The 19,909-nt window shown below is 35.0% G+C and overlaps 1 protein-coding gene across 1 annotated transcript in view; it reads right to left on the reverse strand.

Moving 5' to 3' along the window:
• galr1b (galanin receptor 1b) overlaps positions 1-18,114 on the reverse strand; it is a 53,371-nt gene extending 35,257 nt beyond the window's left edge. The window contains exons 1-2 of the mRNA XM_056461762.1: positions 17,049-18,114; positions 12,270-12,335 (exon numbers count right to left, since the gene is read on the reverse strand). Coding sequence (XP_056317737.1) covers positions 12,270-12,335; positions 17,049-17,717 — 735 coding nt within the window. The 5' untranslated portion in view covers positions 17,718-18,114. The remainder of the gene's footprint in view (positions 1-12,269; positions 12,336-17,048) is intronic.
• Between the last annotated feature and the right edge of the window lie 1,795 nt (positions 18,115-19,909).

Below are 19,909 nucleotides of genomic sequence, written 5' to 3' on the forward strand. Positions count from 1 at the left end.
GCAATGTGAAAATTAGAGATTAACTTCTATTAATAATGTCCTACACTGTAAACTATAAGTTGAGACTACTCAAATGATTTGAGAAAAGCGATTTCCACAGTTCATTTGAGTAATGGGAAATCGGCAACTCAGTTAATTAAGTTGACCAAATGTGGTCTCTTCATTGAATTTACTTAAACATTAAAGTTATCTGTAATTAAACATTTAAGTACAGATAACTCAAAATGGCTAATAGACTAAACTTCCAAATTTTCAGCTTTTATTTTTACTTACTTTGATGTGCTTTACTTACTTACTTACTCCCAGGGCTGTTTAAATTGAAGTTGATATTTAGCCGCACCCTGTTGGTGTTTAGTAACATCTCATTTTTACGAGGTGGGTCGTTAGCCCAACACACAACCCTGATATACACACACACACTATGGACAATTTAGCTTACCCAATTCACCTTTAGTACCTGGAGGAAACCCACACCAATAAAGAAAAACCTATATAAGCATTTGAATAACTTACTAATTTAACATTTCTCTTTCATCAGATTGGGTTCAGGTAGTGCTTCTGTCCTGCTGCGGCTCAGCATAATTCAGCTTCACAAGCAAAATGGCCACCTTGTGTCATATAATATAAATCGACCAATAAGCAAAGTTGTCAGGGCAGAATTTCAAGCACAACAAATCATTTTAAACAGAGACATGGTGAATCATTTAAAGAAATTAAAATGTTAGGTTCAACGAACTTAAAATATTAATTAAACTTTTTTTGCTGCCTAATGAGTAAGTTAAACACTCCTGTTTAAGTTTTGATGCCAAAACTTGGTATTTTAAGTAATGTCAAGTTATATTAACTTAATATCTTTAGTAATGACAACAGCAGGGTTTACAGTGTATAAACCAATGGTTTAAATATGTGTGCATTTCTCCTCACAAAAGTCAGCTCTATGTGAAATAATTTCAAATAAAGACAATAACGTTTTACCAAAACTTCAGTCACTTGACCTTTTTCTATTTTCATGTTTTACATGTGATATCATTTAATGATGCTTAAGACTGGTCAGTCTCCTGAATATTAATCACATTATCTACATAATGACTTTGGAAAATTATGTTTGACATAGGCAGTGTTGGGAAAAAATGCATTACAAGTAACACGAGTTACGTAATAATAATACCTTTTTAAGAAACGAGTAAAGTAATGCATTACTTAAGTGACAATATTTGACTTACTTTTTTAAAGATGTAATGCAAGTTACTTTTTACTTTTATTAGCTTTAAAAAAAATACATTTCTGAATTAAAATGTATGTAGTCACATTGAATCACACACTCAATGAGAGAATTTGCTCCCCACGGGAACAGACAGAAATGAAGATTGCAGACCAGAGCCTTACATTTCTGCGATGGAAGTTTTTGTATTATTTTGAACTCATTGAAGAAAAGGAAAAGGGGATTGTCTCAATGGACAGTGATTTTATGTAACTAAATAAGACAACACATTTGGGGGGTGGGTGGTGGTTTACAGTAAATGAAGGTGTAATTTATACAGTGCAGTGTTATTTGCAGAGGTCATTAAAAAAAGAAGAAAAAAAAACAAGTTTAAAAAAACAGTAACGCAAAGGTTCTAAATATCATTTTTTTCTAATTTTCTCAATTTTTGTTGGATTTTTACTAAAATATTATTAAACAATATTTTGCTTACTGAGTTTTTGTGCTCGTCAAGGCTAGTTCAGCTGTCAAGCATATGTATGTTACTAATACTGGAAGTACATAACTGGCAGCACTAAGAAATAAAGCAAGCAATTGAGTGCATTCAAATTTAAAAGTTGATTCTATTGAGCAATTCCAGTGTTATGGATGTAACATCTGCAGTAAAAACTCGAAACATAAATTCACAGAGAAAGTATATGTTAACATTATATTGGAGCATCTGTTTATATTTTCCAGAACAATTAATCACAGAGTTATGGGATCAAAAAAATATCAATGTGTTATATCAACATGCGTTATGCATGTGACAAAAAAAGTTAGCGAGTTTACAACATATAGTACTTTGTAGAAATTTTGTGAATTAAACTGCACAACCCAAAAGAAATAATGCTAATCAAAAGGATAAGTGTTGGCTCACTTAAATATTTATTTTTTTATCACTTTTATTTTATTTGACATTTGTACATTTATGAGGGAAAAAGCTTCATTATGTATGTGACATGTCTCCGTTATGAATGTGACAGATGTGGAATTGGCACTTGTGCGACTTTGGTAAATCAAATATAATAGTTTGAAAACATTGACATACACTGAAAAAAAGTGTTGCATGTAAAACTGTTGCAAACTATTTATTTGTGTTGAATTTAAACAAATTAAATTTAACAATGTTCAACTTTATTTGTTTGTTTAAATTCAGCCCAAATAAATTGTTTACAACCACTTAACGTTAAAAAATTTAGTAAATCCAAGGAATCATCTTTGAATAATTTTTTTCAGTGTATGAGTGTTTTTAAAACACTTGCTTACACAAAAAACCTTAGAAACGGTTTCGCTATTTTAGTGAAAACTTGTTTTTTTTCATGACAAGGTTGGCATTTGCATGGAATTGCTCTATTATTAGGGTGTGTAATTGGAACATAACACTGGATGGACTAAATTGATTATTTGGACATTGTAGTATTTTTAGCTTACCTTTTGAAATCTGGCTTTCATTTACCATCTGTTAATGAAGCCATTGATCTCGGATATATAGTGTTTATAAATGGATATATGAATCACTGACACACTCAAGTCACTAATTCAGCAAAAAAACACTACAGTGTTGCTCTGAGATGCACAAACATTCTGCTCTGTCTTTGCTAAAAACCATTTTTATCAAAGAAACAGAAAAAAACTGACAAGCGAGTGACAGTCTCAGTGGTGTCAGCTCATAAATAACCGAAACGCCAATTAAGTTAAGGTGACATTAAAAATCTGCCATTACTTGTTGCTTTTATAATTTTTTATACTGTATATAACAATCAACATCTATCATTATCCCCATTTAGCAGTAGGTAACTTCTCAAACTTAATGGAGGACCAAAATAACAATGCTTTAAAATGAAACAGTACAAAAGGATCGAATAAATCTTTTATAATAAGCTGAGGAGAGTGATGAAAGAGAAACTGCTGAAAAAAGACTTGCCTGGGGTAATCTGGGCATGAATCTAAAATATATTTCCACTGTGGTTGATTCTATACTGTTTTCCTTATTGTGCAACTGTCTCAGTCTAACCTGAAAATGAGAATAGTCCAGTACACTCAAAAAAAAAAAAGACTTGTTAAAAGTTATTCAAAATGAGCTGAAACCACACAATTCTTGAGATTTTTTTGGGGACAACTGAATTATTTAATGTTCAATCCACTTAAATAAGCTAACTTTATCCATATGTGTTGGGACAACATGAAGAAATTGTGTGTAACCCATCACTTATTGCAGCATGGGTACACAAAGTTTTTAAAGGTAAAAAATGTGCTGCCAAGTATGGAGGCTGGCAGAAAAGAAGTCAAGTAAATGTTCAGCTGAGACAGACAGTGATGTGTGGCAGGTTAGCAGGTGGTGCCACAGCTGACTGAAGCTACAGTCAATACAACTGTTCGTTTCAACAAGCCAATAAAAGTCCTACGCAACATTGTTTTTCTCATTCAATAAGCCAAAGCTGTATAATGAACTAAATGAAGAGCAGTGTAAAGATCAATCAAGTCACCATGTCAACTAATTAAAACATATTTTAAAACTATGACACAAGAACGAAAACAGTAAAGAAAGAGGTGCAAGCTACGAGACCATGAAAATTAAACCAAGACTAAACCTGATAATTAGTCTTGACAGTAGCATCTTTTGTTATGTTTCACTGTTAGGGTTGGGTACTGAAACCTGCTGCTAGTATCATGGCAGTTCATTTTATAAAGACATTAAATCAGCAACTGCTAAGTAATATATCTGTAATTATTGGTAAACTGTTGTCTGTTTCACAGTATGAAAAGAAACAGCGTCAGTCAGAACAATAACAGCACTACTGAAGACTGCAGTAAGCAACTTGACAAGTGCGTGTGTGGAAAAAACAATGGATATTAGTAGATGTGTCATTTATGTGCAGCTAAGGTAAATATCATCCTATTTCTGCAGAGGAATTTCTGAAAGTTTGTTCATAGCATATCAAGAATACTGATCATTTTGCTGTTATTAATACTGTAAACTGTTATTTGGCCTTGTTTATTGTTAATGTGCAGTAGGTGGATATGGTGTCTAAGGTTTTATTTTGTACTTATGTAAATGTTTTTGTAAAATGTTATATTTACTTCTATTTTTACGTGATGTATACTTTAATTGTTTAAAGGTCCCATTAAGTTAAAATATAGTTTTTTAGATGTTAGCAGGGGCGGACTGGCCATAGGGAGCAGCGGGACATTTCCCGGTGGCCTGGTGGTCAATCTGGCCTGCCACCGTGAGTCTGGCCTGCCGCGCCATCCCTTTTAGGAAAATGCTTTCCCAGTCTGCCCCTAGATGTTAGTATCAGTATTATTCGTTTTTAGGATATAAGCAAGTGTGCCCCAAAATAGAGACAAAATTCACATTTAGAAGATATAAAACAGATATAAACATCTAAAGCTTGTTTGTCTCCCACTCAAATGGATCAACGATTTTATTCATATCACCTCATACTGCAGTTTCACATCAAATCATAACCAATCAAATGCTCTCTAGTATCTGACATGCCCCTCCCCTTCAAGATGATTCTGATTTGCTTTTCAGTTGATGTGTTTGAGCTCAACCACTGTTACTGGCAGAGCTGTGATAATAACAAAACACTATTGGCTGTTTTTTTTAAAGGGGAGGGGCTACACTGTCTCACCCTCATGTTTGGGTTGAGATTAAGTCAAACCTCGAATAAAAATAAAAATGCACATTTCAAAGCACTTCACAAGACCTTTAATATATTGTTCAATTTAAAGAAAAAATATACAGTCAGTATCGGTTCAGGCCCATTTTGCCACTTTTAAAAGTATTGATTTGCTAGTTATCATAAAAAATGAAGACATCTGAAAACGGAGGCATGTCTGCAGACATTTGCCTATATGATTGGGGCTTTTAAACAAACTCCCGAGGACACGTCGGCAAAGAGCTTAGAATGACCAATAGGCCACACTCAATAGAACGTTCCATTGCAACAGCAGTGCCCAACAACAGCCCCGGATTCCGCCATTTTGGAGTGAAAGCAGTCGGATGTCCAATGGATCTTATTGCTGTTGCGATGGCAAGCATCTGCTTTGTTTTTTATTTATTTATTTAAAAAGCGCATTAAAGCTGAGATACAATCTGAAAGACGACAATACAACACTTACTATCACAATAATCAGCACATTTAATAGTTTATTTTACAGACTTATAATATGCTGTTGTTCTATTGGAATTTTCATTCCAAGATGGCCGCCGCACCATCTAGTGGCTGTTTCCCAAATCGCACTAGAGTGTCACCTCTTGGTGATTCTATGCTTTTGATGTCAGATAAATCTTCAAAGGGAACAGTGTAATTTATAACCTCATTCACATCACCCAGGCTATGCTGTTTCACTATCTCAATGATAAAATAAAAACATAATATAAGGAACTGCATGTTTTCATTTTGGTATTAACAACTTAACACACACCCAAAATGTTGAGGCATCGTGTAGCTACATGGGCTATTTATATGACCGTCATCTTTAAACAAAAGCTATAACATAACTGCCTCCTTTCATTTTCAGTAAAAAATACGAAACATACTCTCTCTCTTTTGCTGAATATCAGTTTTAATAATCAATAATGGCAATCAATAATACAATAAGTTTATACAATAGGAAATAAAGGCAAGCAATTGCTCAATGTAAAGAATCAGCTTACGTGGTTACATAAATTAGTATATTAACTTATATTTGCGCTCAGGCAAAACACGTTACCTGAGACGTCTACGTTAGATAGAGACAAGATTACTGCGTCTGAAATCGCATACTTCCATACTATATAGCTAAAAACAGTATGCTAACAGAGTAGTATGTCCGAATTCATAGAATTCAAAAAATGCGAAAAGTACCCGAATGACTTACTACTTCCGTTGTGGTGAGAAATCGAGTTCCCCCTGCATTCGAGTCCGCTTAGGACCCCAATGGATCATCTGCATTGAAAGCCTGATCAAAAGCTATTTTGCTTCTCCACAGTGCCATTATAATGATATTTGGGGCTTTTTATAGTCTATTCTCAGTCTTGAGATTTTAACAAGACTAATCATAATAGTAACATTATTATCGGTAACTACAAGTTAAAGACATGCATAGTTGAAATAATTGAAGTGTTTGTAAACATTAAATGATGTTTTTTTATGTTTTTATGTATTTATATGTAACATTATATATTTATTTAAGAAGTGGTAGCACATTGTAGGCTATTTAAAGTAAAAGCACGAAATTCTCCATGCCACAACACATGCCTTTAGTTGCACATCAGTATACGAAATACATAATTTAAAATAGTTTTGTCATTATAACACTTGTTAAATTACATAAATTTATACAAGATTTCACTGCATTTATATATATATTTTTTAATTAGGCGCTACAAACTATATCAAATACAACTCCAGAACTCCAGTGAACCAATAGGATTACACAGGGTCCTAGGCAGACCCGACTGTCGGGGGGACTCGATTTTTCATGACAGCGGCGAGATTTTGAAGTGAGTGGACGCCACACTATCCCAAGATGAAGAAAATTATGGATGTAGTACGTCCGAGTTCCATTCATACAACTACATTCATACTGTATAGGACGTACTTTTCTAATGGTCGAGTAGTAAATTCAAATGCAGTACCTACTGTGTAGTAAGCAATTTCAGACGCAGCCTATGTTTTTTTGCTTGGAAAATTTCACCTGGCCACTAAACATCTATTGACATATCACACCACACTCAGCTTAAGATTTAGTGCTCCTAAATGCACGGCCTTTAGAACATCAATAATGGGCTGTCAGTCAAACGCATATTAGGCTATAAAAAATGTGAATCTTCACATCTCACAGAAAACTGTCAACTTTCAAAACACCTCTGACAAGATAACCCTCATAAAAATGCAGCTGCAGCCCCTGATGTTTGCTAGTTTTCTGAAACAGGGATTGAGACAGGAACCCCTGTTGAGTCCTTGTGTGTTTTTGCTGTCAGATGTGACTAGCCTCAAAGTGAGTGTGCAGATCTCTTATGATCCCCCTTTTTTAGAAAGACTTTTGAATAATTTGCTACAGTTCCATGTTGGAATAAATCAGCGGCCTACTTACCAAACCAAATCAAAACCACTTAATAACGTCATAGTGACTGTTTTTGCTGATGTTTTGTGTTTTGCCACCAACTATTGGTCTGTTATACTCATGCTTAATCCAACAGGCTTCATAGCCAGTTTTCAACAAATTCAATTTTTTACCCACAATAAACATAATCAACAATTGAAGCGAGATGATGCCTGTGACTGTGTGTGTGCCAGCGGGTCAACAGAAAAAGCCCCAAGAGCTCAGAACCTGCTGAGTTAACAGCCATATCAGCTCACTTCAGTCTCTGGGGACAACAAAGAGTTTGGGGTTTAAAGATGACAATCAGTCAAGAGGGCTCTCATGGGCTCAGGAGTGACCAGTGTGCTTTGAACTATCAATGAAGCCTGAAGAACTAAAAGGAAATGGTGTTTATATTCCAACACATGCAATTTTTGGTTCCCTCTTCTTACATTTTTCCTCTGGTGATGCCAAAGGACATATATTAGCAATACAAAGATCGTTGCCCATGGCGACCATTGCATTCGCGAGGTCGCAGACACTGCACATCCTTATTTTTCATATTATTATGTAAATCACTTGACATTAAATCCATGGCAAATCTTGAGCTGTGACTGAGATTGTTTCTAGACCTACCCACATACTCTCGCTCCTTCACTGTAATGACCATGTGACCTGGAACTGTTAAATAGTTTGTAATTACCAGCAGCTCTTAAATGCCAAGTCCCAGTTATTTAGTGTAGAATGGACATAACTAGGACTTTATGGAATGAATTTAAGCATCTGTGAGAAATGAAAATCTTTTTGCTGTTGCTAGCTCATAAATCCAACAGAAGTCTGGAGATTCCTGTGAGCAATTTTCAGTAAAATATGCATTCAAATGTTGATCGGATTTTCTTATAAATGAACCGTGACACTGAAATAGATTTTTTTAATTGTCATTTGTAAAAGTTGGAGCAAATAATCAATTATAAAGATGTGAAAACTAGGAAGAAATTACTAAAGTGGTTTTGTTCATAAACTTAGAAAGATAACATTCATTCATTCATTTTGCTTCGGCTTAGTCCCTTTATTCATCAGGAGTCTCCACAGTGGAATGAACTTATCCAGCATATGTTTTACACAGCAGACGACCATCCAGCTGCAACCCAGTACTGGGAAACACCCATACACTGTCATTCTCTCTCTCACACACACACACACACACACACACACACTATGGCCAATTTAGCTTATTTAATTTACCTATAGTGCATGTCTTTGGACTGTGAGGGAAACCGGAGCACCCAGAGGAAACCCACGCGAACACGGGTGGAACATGCAAACTCCACACAGAAATGTCAACTGACCCAGCCGGGACTCGAACCAGCAACCTTCTTGCTGTGAGGCGACAGTGCTTACCACTGTGTCGCCCAGAAAAATAATATGAATCTGAAAGATAATTGTGAATCTGGACCTGTTGTTTGTATTGTGTATACTTGTGATGCTGAATTGAAGTGCATAGACGTGCATGTGGTGATAACAAAACACCATGCCCTCTAGAAATTTCTTGAACATCTGCCCAGAGTGAGAAACAAACTAAAAAATGACAAACTGATTAGACTATGAGCTTGCAATGTTTAAAAGCATTTAAGTCATATTTTCACTGTACTGCCATTAGCGAAACTATTGTTGCTTAATTCAGCTCAATTCTTTTGATCAATGGTAACCATACACAACTCAAACATAATAGATATCTTTACCCAAAAAATGAATAAAATACAATACATAGTTCAGCCACTCAGCTAGTCTGTTTTTTGCTCTCCCATTAGTAATATAAAGTAATCAATACACTTATATACAATAAACTTTCATTTATTCATTAATTTTCCTTCGGCCTTGTCCCTTTATTCATCAGGGGTGGCCACAGCAGAATGAACTGCCAACTTATCCCAGCAGATGTTTTACACAGCGGATGCCCTTCCAGCTGCAACCCAGCACTGGCAAACAACCATACACACTCATTCACTACACTCATACCAATTTAGTTTATTCAATTCACCTATACAGCATGTCTTTGGACTGTGGGGGAAACCGGAGCACCCGGAGGAAACCCATGCCAACACGGTTTTATAGAAGTATAAGTTATATAAATGCCCCATTTATTTAACTTATACTTCTATAAAACTTATACATTTAAAAGGAGGAACTTTTTTAGCATTTGGTCATGAAATGGCTTTATTTATAGAGTTAGAACAAGCTGTTGTGTAGTTTGAAGATTACTTATAGTCACTATATCTTTTGAGGGATCACTAAAATAAAGTGTTAGTAGACAAGGACTGCTAGTTGACATGTAACTACACGGTTAATTACAGTTAGCAGAATGTCTAAAGCGCACTACTGACCACCACGCTCAGTAACATGTTTTGGATTTTGGTTTTTCAGTTAATATCAGATGCGGTGGAAAAACAAATATACCCTGATGAATCCTGTTTATTTTAGCTATATTTGGTGTCAGTGCTGATGCAGAATTATCTAAAAATCAATGTACAGTGATTAGATTTAGAAACCTTTTGGCACGTAGATTGATTTTACTGAATTGGAAACAAAAAGATTATCCCTGTTGCTCCACATTGATAAAAAATGTCACGTCTTGCCTGCTAAGACTTTCCTTTAAAGGGGTAGTCCACAGTGTATTTTTAAGGCTTGGTTGTGTTTATGCTTCGTTTGTAAAAATTACAGTATTTTTTCATATATCTTACTTTAATTATATACTGTTACTCAGCTAACATGAAAACGACTGTCATATTTCCTAGTTCCTCTGAGGCCCGCCCTCGAGAGACTCTGATTGGTCTGCTAACATAATGTGCTGTGATTCACAGATCGGCTCCACGTCACCACGTCACGCCCCTACAAGCACGAGCTTTTTTGATGTGTAAACAGTCCAGTCAGAGCAGCTGTTAGCAGTGTTAGCTGCCTAAATCAGACAGAAAATGAAGAAGACACAGTTGAGTTGAACCTCACACCTGCTCTCTAAAATAAAATCTGACAACTGTCTTTCACATTTATTCAGAATAAGCATTTGTAAGTAATATAAAATGTTCATATATCTTTTGAGAGATTGTTATTTAAGATGTAGAATGCACGGAAAGCGTCCGCATTGAGAGACACTGCAACCATCCGCATAGAGCAACACTGCAGTGCTGGTGAAGACTGTGGGAGTTTACAGCGATTTGACTAATAAATATGAATTTGTAGCTAAATTGTTAATGGTGCCAAACAGCATTTCCCGTTGTTTACATCCTTGTTTACGTCCTCGCTACAATATACCGTTAACACTGCAAACTGTGGATGTAGTTGATCAATTTTAACAAATAAATACTTACAGGTTGTGGCTCACAATCCAGTCCCCAAACTTTGTTTGCTGTAGGCTTTGATAAGCTAACTCTGTAAAAGCCAATGTCTCCCTACATTACACATCAACAAAAGTTTAAAATCTGATATCGTAGTGGACCACCCCTTTAAAAATAAAACTAAGAATTTCTATGTAATATGGAATCTATTTATTGAGTACTTTAACAAGAGAACAGTGATCAAACGCTAGTAAAAAAACTTTCTTTTTCCTCTTCCTCCCACTTTTCTCCGTATTTTTTGTAGTTCTCTTATACAGTACATGTAATATTAACATGGTTACAATGTTTTTGTTTAAAAGAAAAAAGTATACATACAGTATGTAAAAATTTGTACTGATGTAAAACAATAATAAAGTGAATGTCAAAAAAGAAATGAAGTTTTCATGTACTAACAAGATAATTCTATTTGCAGAACATTTTTCTTTGCTAAACTGATCATGCAATATTGCAATCCCTCCTTTTTCATCATCTGTGAGATCTGTATAACTGACAGACATGAAAGCCCACAAATCCATGTTCTGAAACTAAATTTCCCCGCAATGCCAATAAATGACTGAATCATCTAATATGAAAAGATTCAAGGTTAGCGATTTGTTGCTATAGATACGCATTCCAGGTTTGTAGATATGCTCTAACACCAATCGTCATTACAATAAAGGTTAAACTCACCAAAGCATCCGGTTTTGTAAAGTTTGTGTGCGAGATCCCAACATAGGCATTATTTTCAACAATGACTTAAAAGGATCATTCCCTCTGACCCCACCCACTTTTAACATCCTTCTACAACTCCAGGTCCAATGTCACAGGTGCCTTAGTCGCCACTGGTTACAAGAGACCACTCTAGAGAATACTGGCTATTATGGACCATTAGCTTAAGTGAGGAGCTAAAACCACAGATGCAGTGATTTCTGACATGCACCGCGTGATTAAAACTGACAATTTCATGCATTTAAAATATCTGATTTGAAAGTCAATATGTCTGAAATGTTCACGCTGTGCACTATTAATGCTCTTCAAGGGAGTGGATGTTTCTTTTTTGATACGCATGAAAATTAACTTGGACTATTTAAATATTTCCCAGCAGGAGTCCTCACTGAAGGCTTACTATATTATAGAGTATTTAGACAGCTATGTCACACTTAAAAAGAGATGACTATAACTGAATTAGACAGAATATCAAAGCAAATGGCGTTCATTGGAAAGAAAATACCAAATGTTTTGATTGTATTAAATGATAAGATGTACAGGATATATGTATCAGGTTTTAAATCAACAAAATTATTCAGATAATTTCTATGAAACGTTGCAGAACATTTAGTTTACTGAAATTTCAGTGTTTTAAGAGTGAAAGATTTGATATAACAAGTAAAATGATTAAGTTTAAATACACCAAACTGGTTTGCTTCACTAAGCATGGATTTTAAAACAAACACTACTATCCAAACAGCATCAAAACAACCTCAGTATTTTCATTCAAGCACAATATCAATGCATTATGTAGAATACAGAACAAAATATGAATAAACATTGTCAAGTTCAAAAGGAATGCACAATTCTCTTACCTTTCGCTTTGACCGTTCAGACTTCTTGGACATATTTTTTATTTTTTTATGAAGATGATACAATACCTGAAATTCAAATGAAACATCATATTACTGTCTAAAAGTAGTCAGCATTACTTATTCTCCATTAAACAGATGGTTATTTGTAAAATCTTCTCAAAAAAAGAAATGAGGAAAGCAATGAATGACCTCAGATATAGCTAGAGTTGTAATACTTCTCTAGAGAGAAATGACAATGATAAACTATAGGACATTATAGGATTTACAAGTCATTCAAGCCCTGCAGGCACACATTTATCATTACACCCTGTCTAATGTAAATATATTGATATGCATTATATCCCCTGGGCAACAGTGATGCACAATATGTCAATATTATCCAAATATTGCAAATCAGCATATTGCAATAGTTTGCAATATATCAATGATTTAATACAAAAGTATAATGTGTGCCTGCATTAGCAAACCCTCTGAAAGACTTTTCAGCACATCAGGCATTATATTTACATGTCTCTGAACCTAAACAGAATGGATTATGCTCAGGACAAAAATCTCTAAAGGTTTTAGTATGGATGTGAGATCAAGACCAAGCAATGAAGCCATGTTCAGAAAGCAACAAGACATCCAAGAAGTAACTCCACTCTGTTTCAAGTGTTCCTGATTGTTCTTGATGCTTTCAGCCTTGATTTAACTATCCCAGTAGAGCAAAGCAGTGGTGATATTTGTTTCGTTTATTTTTGTTTGCTTGTTTACATTGTTAAAATATCTGATTTGTCATATGCAAACAATTGCTGTTCACTATGAAATCTCTTGTGATGCAGTCTTTTTCATGAAATAATAAGAAATTTATGCTGATGGTTATATAAATTTTAACCAACAACATATTCTCTTTCTTTTGTTTTCTGTTTACCGCTGTGAAGACCTTCAAGACCTGTGAAGAGATGATGACAACCCTACGTAGACTTTGAGGACAGCCCAAACTATTAAGCAATACACAAATTGTTCTTAATTATTATAATTATCAGAACACTCCATTGAAAATATATTATATACAAAGATATCACCTCTTTAAAAAAGCACATATTATTGTATAACTTCAGGTTAACCATGAATATTGACAGCTGTACTGGAACGATATCCGTTTTCATGGTTTACCGTGGTTTGGAAAAGTCAAGATTTTAAAACCGCCAAAACTTTGTTATACCTTTCCGACAAAATATGAACGCTTCTTTTTATTATTATTATTTACGTGTTTTTTACAGCTATTTTATTAAATGTTTTAGGGCAACAATATCTCCAGCTGAAAAGGACCCTCCAAATCAAAAGCTACTGGTCCAAAATATTTTAAATGTTTCTTAAAATAAAATATATTGTGTTCAATGTGGAAAAATGTTGCTTTTTACCCAGGCATTTAAAAACAACATATTTTAGAGCAGTAATTACAATACAGCGATATCGTGAAACTGTGATATCTTTATCCAAGGTTATCATACCGTCAGAATCTTATACTGGCCCATGCCTAACTGAAATGATTGTGAAAATTATATGCACATAAACTTTAATTAAATATTGTATTGCATATGAAATATTATCTAACCTACTTACAAACACTCTAACCTAATTAACATGTTATAAAAGTAATGTATGTATTGTGTCATTTATGTACAATTACTAACTAATACCCATACCCTAAAATGCATGAAATCTGTTATAAGGTACCACTTTCATTGCTTAGTTAATAGTTTGTTAAAAATGTTGAGATTTTAATCTGGCAAAAAGATCTAGGGATTGATATTGAGGAGAATGAGTGGCTGGACATCCTTTCCAATGTAGGTAAAATTATTAGAGAAGTTAGAGGAAAGTTCATTCAGTACAAAATAATACAAATACTACTACACACCACCCAGATTCTATAGGATGGGACTAGCTGGAAATAATCAGTGTTGGAAATGCACTCAAGAAGAGGGTACGTATTTACACATGAACTGGAAATGTTGTCTAGTTTACCCATTCTGGTGTACAATTTTAAGAATAATGGAGGAGTGGCTAGGCTGTGAGTTACCTGTAGAGCCACGGCTATGCCTTCTGGATGACAAATTAGTGATACCTAATATAAGTAAAATTTCCTTTATTCTTCTCAAGATTGGATGCATTACAGCTGCTAGGATGATACTATGTAATTGGATGTGTCCCAGAATGCCAGAAATGAAGGAGGGGATTAATGGGCTGATTGAAATTACATCATATGAGTGTATGCAGGGGAGATTGAACAATGAGGGAGAAGTACATAGAAAATGGGATAATCTCTGGTAACATCTAAAATGAGGATAAATGAGTATCTACATTCAAAGGTACCACAACCTTAATTTCCATATATGTTTGCTATATGTTGTTTATCTTAGTTGAATTTTCTAGGTGTGACAGGTGGCTGAATATGTAACATGTATCATATGTATGTGTAGTGTGAAGTGTGTTCTTTGTTTTTGGCTGTTGAACAATAAAAAATGTTGAGATTTGAGTAAAACTAATTTAATATATATGGATCTTCTTTGTTCTGTTTACCAGCGATGGGTCATTCTCACTGGAGAATCTGATGTCTGAATGAATAAAAATCCGTAAATCTGGTGTGAAAGGGAAGATTGTACATTTTAAAACATACATAAGTTATTTTGCTAAAATGAAGAAATACTCTACAGATGTCCTCAGATAGTTCACACTAAAATGAGAATTTAATCAATATTTAGTGGGTCCCTCAACCGTTATGAGTTTCTTTCTTCTGTTGAACAGAAAAGAAGAAATTTTGAAGAAAGCTGAAAAACTGTAACCATCAGGGATGGGTAACGAAACTCGGTACTTTATCGGTCTCTGTGCTACATTATAAAAGACTAAAGTATTGATAAGCTCTGACGCTAACAGTTCTGCTATCAGTACTGGAGAATTATTGCTGAATAAACATTACTTACTGTAGCATAACTTGCAACACAGCTCGCAACACAGACTCGTGCGCACAGCTCGTAAGCTTGTGAAGTGGCGGAGAGAACCAAACGGGTTGTATTTCCCGAGTGGACACCGACAATGTCCGTTGCAACAAACGCAACAAGTTGTTTTCTTAATTAAGTGGAAATGCAAGCAATCTGGCTAAGCATCTTTCAATAGTGCAATAACTGCAGAAAGACAAATGAAAAGTTTTCGACTGCCGAGCTAAACAATCAGTATAATATTAACTTTAAATTAGTATAATATTAATAGTTTAATAAACACATACATACATTGTAAACAGTATTTTTTTTTGCAGTAGCCTAAATAAATCTCAAACATTAAAAATGCTTTTACATCACTGTATTTAGTAATATAGCCCATGAATAGCCTAATAATAAATTATGCTTATTAAGAAATTAGAAAAAAATGCTTATTTTTAGATTGTTAACTCCTAAAACACCATTAACTCATTTATGTGAATGCGATAATAAAAAATCTTAAACATTATCTGATTATTTAACTGCATTTTGCAACTTAAAGAGAGCATTTTCAGCTGCAGGGAGCACAATAAACCAAGAAAGATCCAAGAGACTGCCAGAAAAGACAAACATGCTGATTTTTCTCCAGAAGAATGGTTAATTGAGTGGAATGAAATGGAGTCATTTTCTTTCAAACCATTGTACATTCTTCTACAGGAAATTTTATTTTTATTTGTTTTAGAATTATTGGTTTTGTTTTATTTTACATTAAAAAAGTAATGATAAAATAAAGTGTTGTTAATTCTGTTCAATTATTATTATTTTTTTCATTGAAAAAACACTACAAAAGTACCGTTAAGAGACCTGTAAAAGTACCAAACCGATAAGTGGTATTGATAAACTATACCCATCCCTAGTAACCACTGACTTCCATAGTATTAAAAACAAACACCAACTCAATGGTTACAGGTTTTCCAAATTAATTTCAACATATCTTTTGTGTTTAACAGAAGAAATAAGCTCATTAAGGTTTGAAACAAGTAAAGGATGAGTAAATAACAGAATCTTAATTTTTGGGTCAACAATCTCTTTAAAGAAAACACAAAAGACACCGAAAGACACAAAACTCTAAAACTTATTTATTATTTGGGCTTGTTTCATTTCAGTCTAGAGGGTTCCTTTCATTTAGTTAAAAGGCAAAATCTCAATGTATTGGTCACAGTCCAAGTGTGGCAATACCAACTGTTTGTTGTAATTACACAATTACATACACTGTTATCTCAAACTAATGAAGATATTGCTATCCACAATGAGTCATACATATAGCCCACAGTTTTGTTAAAAGAAGAGGGGCATATTTAAACTGATTATGAGGAGTCTGGGAAAGAATGACACTTCAATGGCCAATAACGTTTGTGTAAGCTTAGTTTACAGTCTGTTATTTGTAGTTGACCTTAATCAATCTCTGGATCCAGAGAGAATGAATTATGTAGTAAAAAACGCACTCTCTGTGTGGGCGCATGGCCACCTGTTGAATTCTTGATGGGATGAAACAAAGCTCTAGAGCACAGGTTTAAATGCTCGCATGCTACGACCAGTTATTTTGCCTAAAGTTAAGTATTATGTCCTTTGTATTAAGCACAGCACGAGCTGGAGGAAACACACTGCAATAAAAAGTCCATTCAGAGTTGGTTAACCACACGCACCAGATTGGTTTCATTTTAGAGACCGTGTAAACTGTAAACAAGTTAATTTAAATGAAAGTTAATAAACTCAGCGCTTCGTTCCATGATGCTGTGAAGATATGTTGTAGATTCCTTACCTTGGCATAACAGCATGTGATCAAAACCAGAGGTAATAGATAGCCTATGACCAGAATGGTCACTTTGTAAGTGTGCTTGGCCACCCGCTCAGTCCAAATCTCCCAGCAGAACGTGCTATTGGGAGCCTTGGGGTGATCCGTCAAAATTTGGTGCTGCGCAACCGGGACGGCAAAGATAAAGGAAAGCATCCAAATGACACAGACGCCAATGAGCGCATTCCTCCGGTTACGAATGCACGGGGACTTTTTGGAGAGCACCACGGCGATGTACCTGTCCACGGACATGGCCACAAGCGTGAAAATGCTCACTAGCATGCTGACCATGACAAAATAGTGCACGAATTTACACAGAAACGCCCCGAAAATCCACTCGGGAAGAGAGTATATAGTAGCCTGAAACGGGACGCAGAAAAGGAGGAAAGATAAATCAGCTATGCTGAGATTTAGAATGAAAATGTTCGTAGTACTTCTCGAGCGCCTCGACTTTATTTTCCCAATGACAACCATCACCAGAGTGTTTCCAATGATTCCCAAGAAAAATATACATCCGAAAATGACGGGCACAATCACTACCTCAGGACCAAAAGTGTCGGTCGTTTGGTTCGTGTCCATATGCTCCTCTGTCCAAATTACCGTTTCATTTCGGGATAACCCCATGATTACAAGCATTCAAGAAGTCCAGTCGAAGCAAAAGGACATAAGTACGTTCGGAAACGCTGAGCAACCATTCCCCGGTTTGCCTTCTCCTTTCTCAAGTTAGCGCGCGCTGGCCAATCTTTGGCTCGTTTGTGGAGTACTCCGGTAGGCTGGGAAATGCACCGGCTGGGTGTGAAACACTGTTGAGGACGCACATCATAGTAGCCTACACTGGCGCGTGTGCATTCCCGGCAAGACGTTGGAACACTGACACGAGTTTGGTGCGGAAAGTTTCCGCCCGGAAGCGCCTGAAACGATCTTGTGTCGTGATTTAGTCATGGTCGATTCACTGTAATAACAGCAGAGGTGTATCTTGTTTAGTACAATAACCCCTTTCCCCACGCCATAACGATATGATGTTGTTCATGCCAAAGACCGCACTGTTTGTTTGTGATTAAGAACTCCATCTACACAGATGTCTCAGGACCTTTACACTTGTTCTCACGTTATCTTATACTGATAACCTACTGTTACTGCACGTGCACCCTGACTTCATTGAACTGCTGCAATTCACAACACAATTTGGATTTTTTTCTTAAGTATGCTATATGCTACTCTCTGCATTAAGCTACTGACACTTTAAGAACCTATTCAAGAACACAATCAGCATTCCACCCACTCAAATAACCTTAATAAAATGATGCAAGAGTGTTCAATGAACTCAATAAAAAACAGAATATACCTAAACAGTTTCCGGCATTTTATAGCCGTGCTACATGTTTATTGTTTTACAACAAACATGTCTATTTTCTTTAGACCAAAATGAACGTTTTTAACATTATTACTTTCAATTCACAGTCTCACCCACAAAGTTTTCTTTTTCATCGTCTTAAGATCACAATTCACATTTGCAGGTTTGCTATACAGACACCAACAAGCACAAAAAGTTCCAAGATATCAAAACAGAACCTATGTTATAATGGCAAATGGCAAAGATAACAACAATTAAAAGCAACAAACTGAATGTAGTTAGAGTACAGGTGGTTTAATGGCATAAGGTCTGTTTCACACATATTATGGCAAAATAACCTATACTTAAACAGCAAAGCTACATATCTTGACTTTGAACCCCACACACCCACAAACATTTTAAGAACTCATCTAAGAGGTCAAGCTGTGACATTTAGATGCTCTGTTGGTTAAATGTCCTTTTTGCTGTGTGAATTTGCAGGTCATAGTTCATCATGCCAGTTTGAACCATTGTACCATGGTGTCCATGTTACACTGCCAAAAATGTGCTGGCAGTGTACAATGCCTGTCAGGTACACATTAATTTTTAATCTTAAGAATCAAACATAAGCAAATCCAAAAACAAGCGTGACCACAGCTTAGCATACTGACCTACGGACAAAAACTGCTCGCTATACTGGTTTTCCATATGAAATCAATAAAATAGTAATATTTAGAGAATTGTTATTGTAATGCATTCACATGGTAGGAATAAAACTTCTGGAAAAGACTTCATCCTGTAATTTCATCATGACCAGGAGATGTGTCATTTTAAAATAGAATCCATTACTTTTGTAATGAAAATGAACTCATCAGTGCAGAGTTCAGATCATCTAAAGAATCCAAAAGTGGACAACTGGCTTTCTCACAGTAAATTATTTCTTGAAACTATAAATGCCTTAAAATAACTGAGAATGACCACTAAGATCAAGCTTTAATTAACATTCTTTGTGATATCTATATAAGGTATAAGAAGATTTTTGCTCACCTATTTTTATTTTAATTTTTTCATGTCTCTTTCAGCTATAATTCTGTACATACTGTAAAAATCATCAAACTGGTTCACATTTTCAACCTGTAATGTGGTCAAGCTTCCAATTATTAAATCCATAACACTTTATTTTATAATACATATTATCTCACTTTACAAACATGATATTCTTGTTATAATAATAATAATAATAATAATAATAATATTAATAATAATAATAATAATAATAATAATAATAATACACATTATAGTTAGATTTTAGATTCCAACACAATGGTGTACATCAAAGTGATTCCTTTTATTGCAGTAACTGCAGTAGAATAGATGGAAAATGCTGCTTGGGATATTCTGAATAGCAAGAGATATAACAAGCCAAAAGTTTATGTGAGGAAGAAGGAATCTTCGTTGCTGGACAGAAGTGTTGTAGGACATGTAATCCTTCAAA

The sequence above is a fragment of the Danio aesculapii genome, chromosome 7 (assembly GCF_903798145.1).
Source record: "Danio aesculapii chromosome 7, fDanAes4.1, whole genome shotgun sequence".
Taxonomy (NCBI): Eukaryota; Metazoa; Chordata; class Actinopteri; order Cypriniformes; family Danionidae; genus Danio; species Danio aesculapii.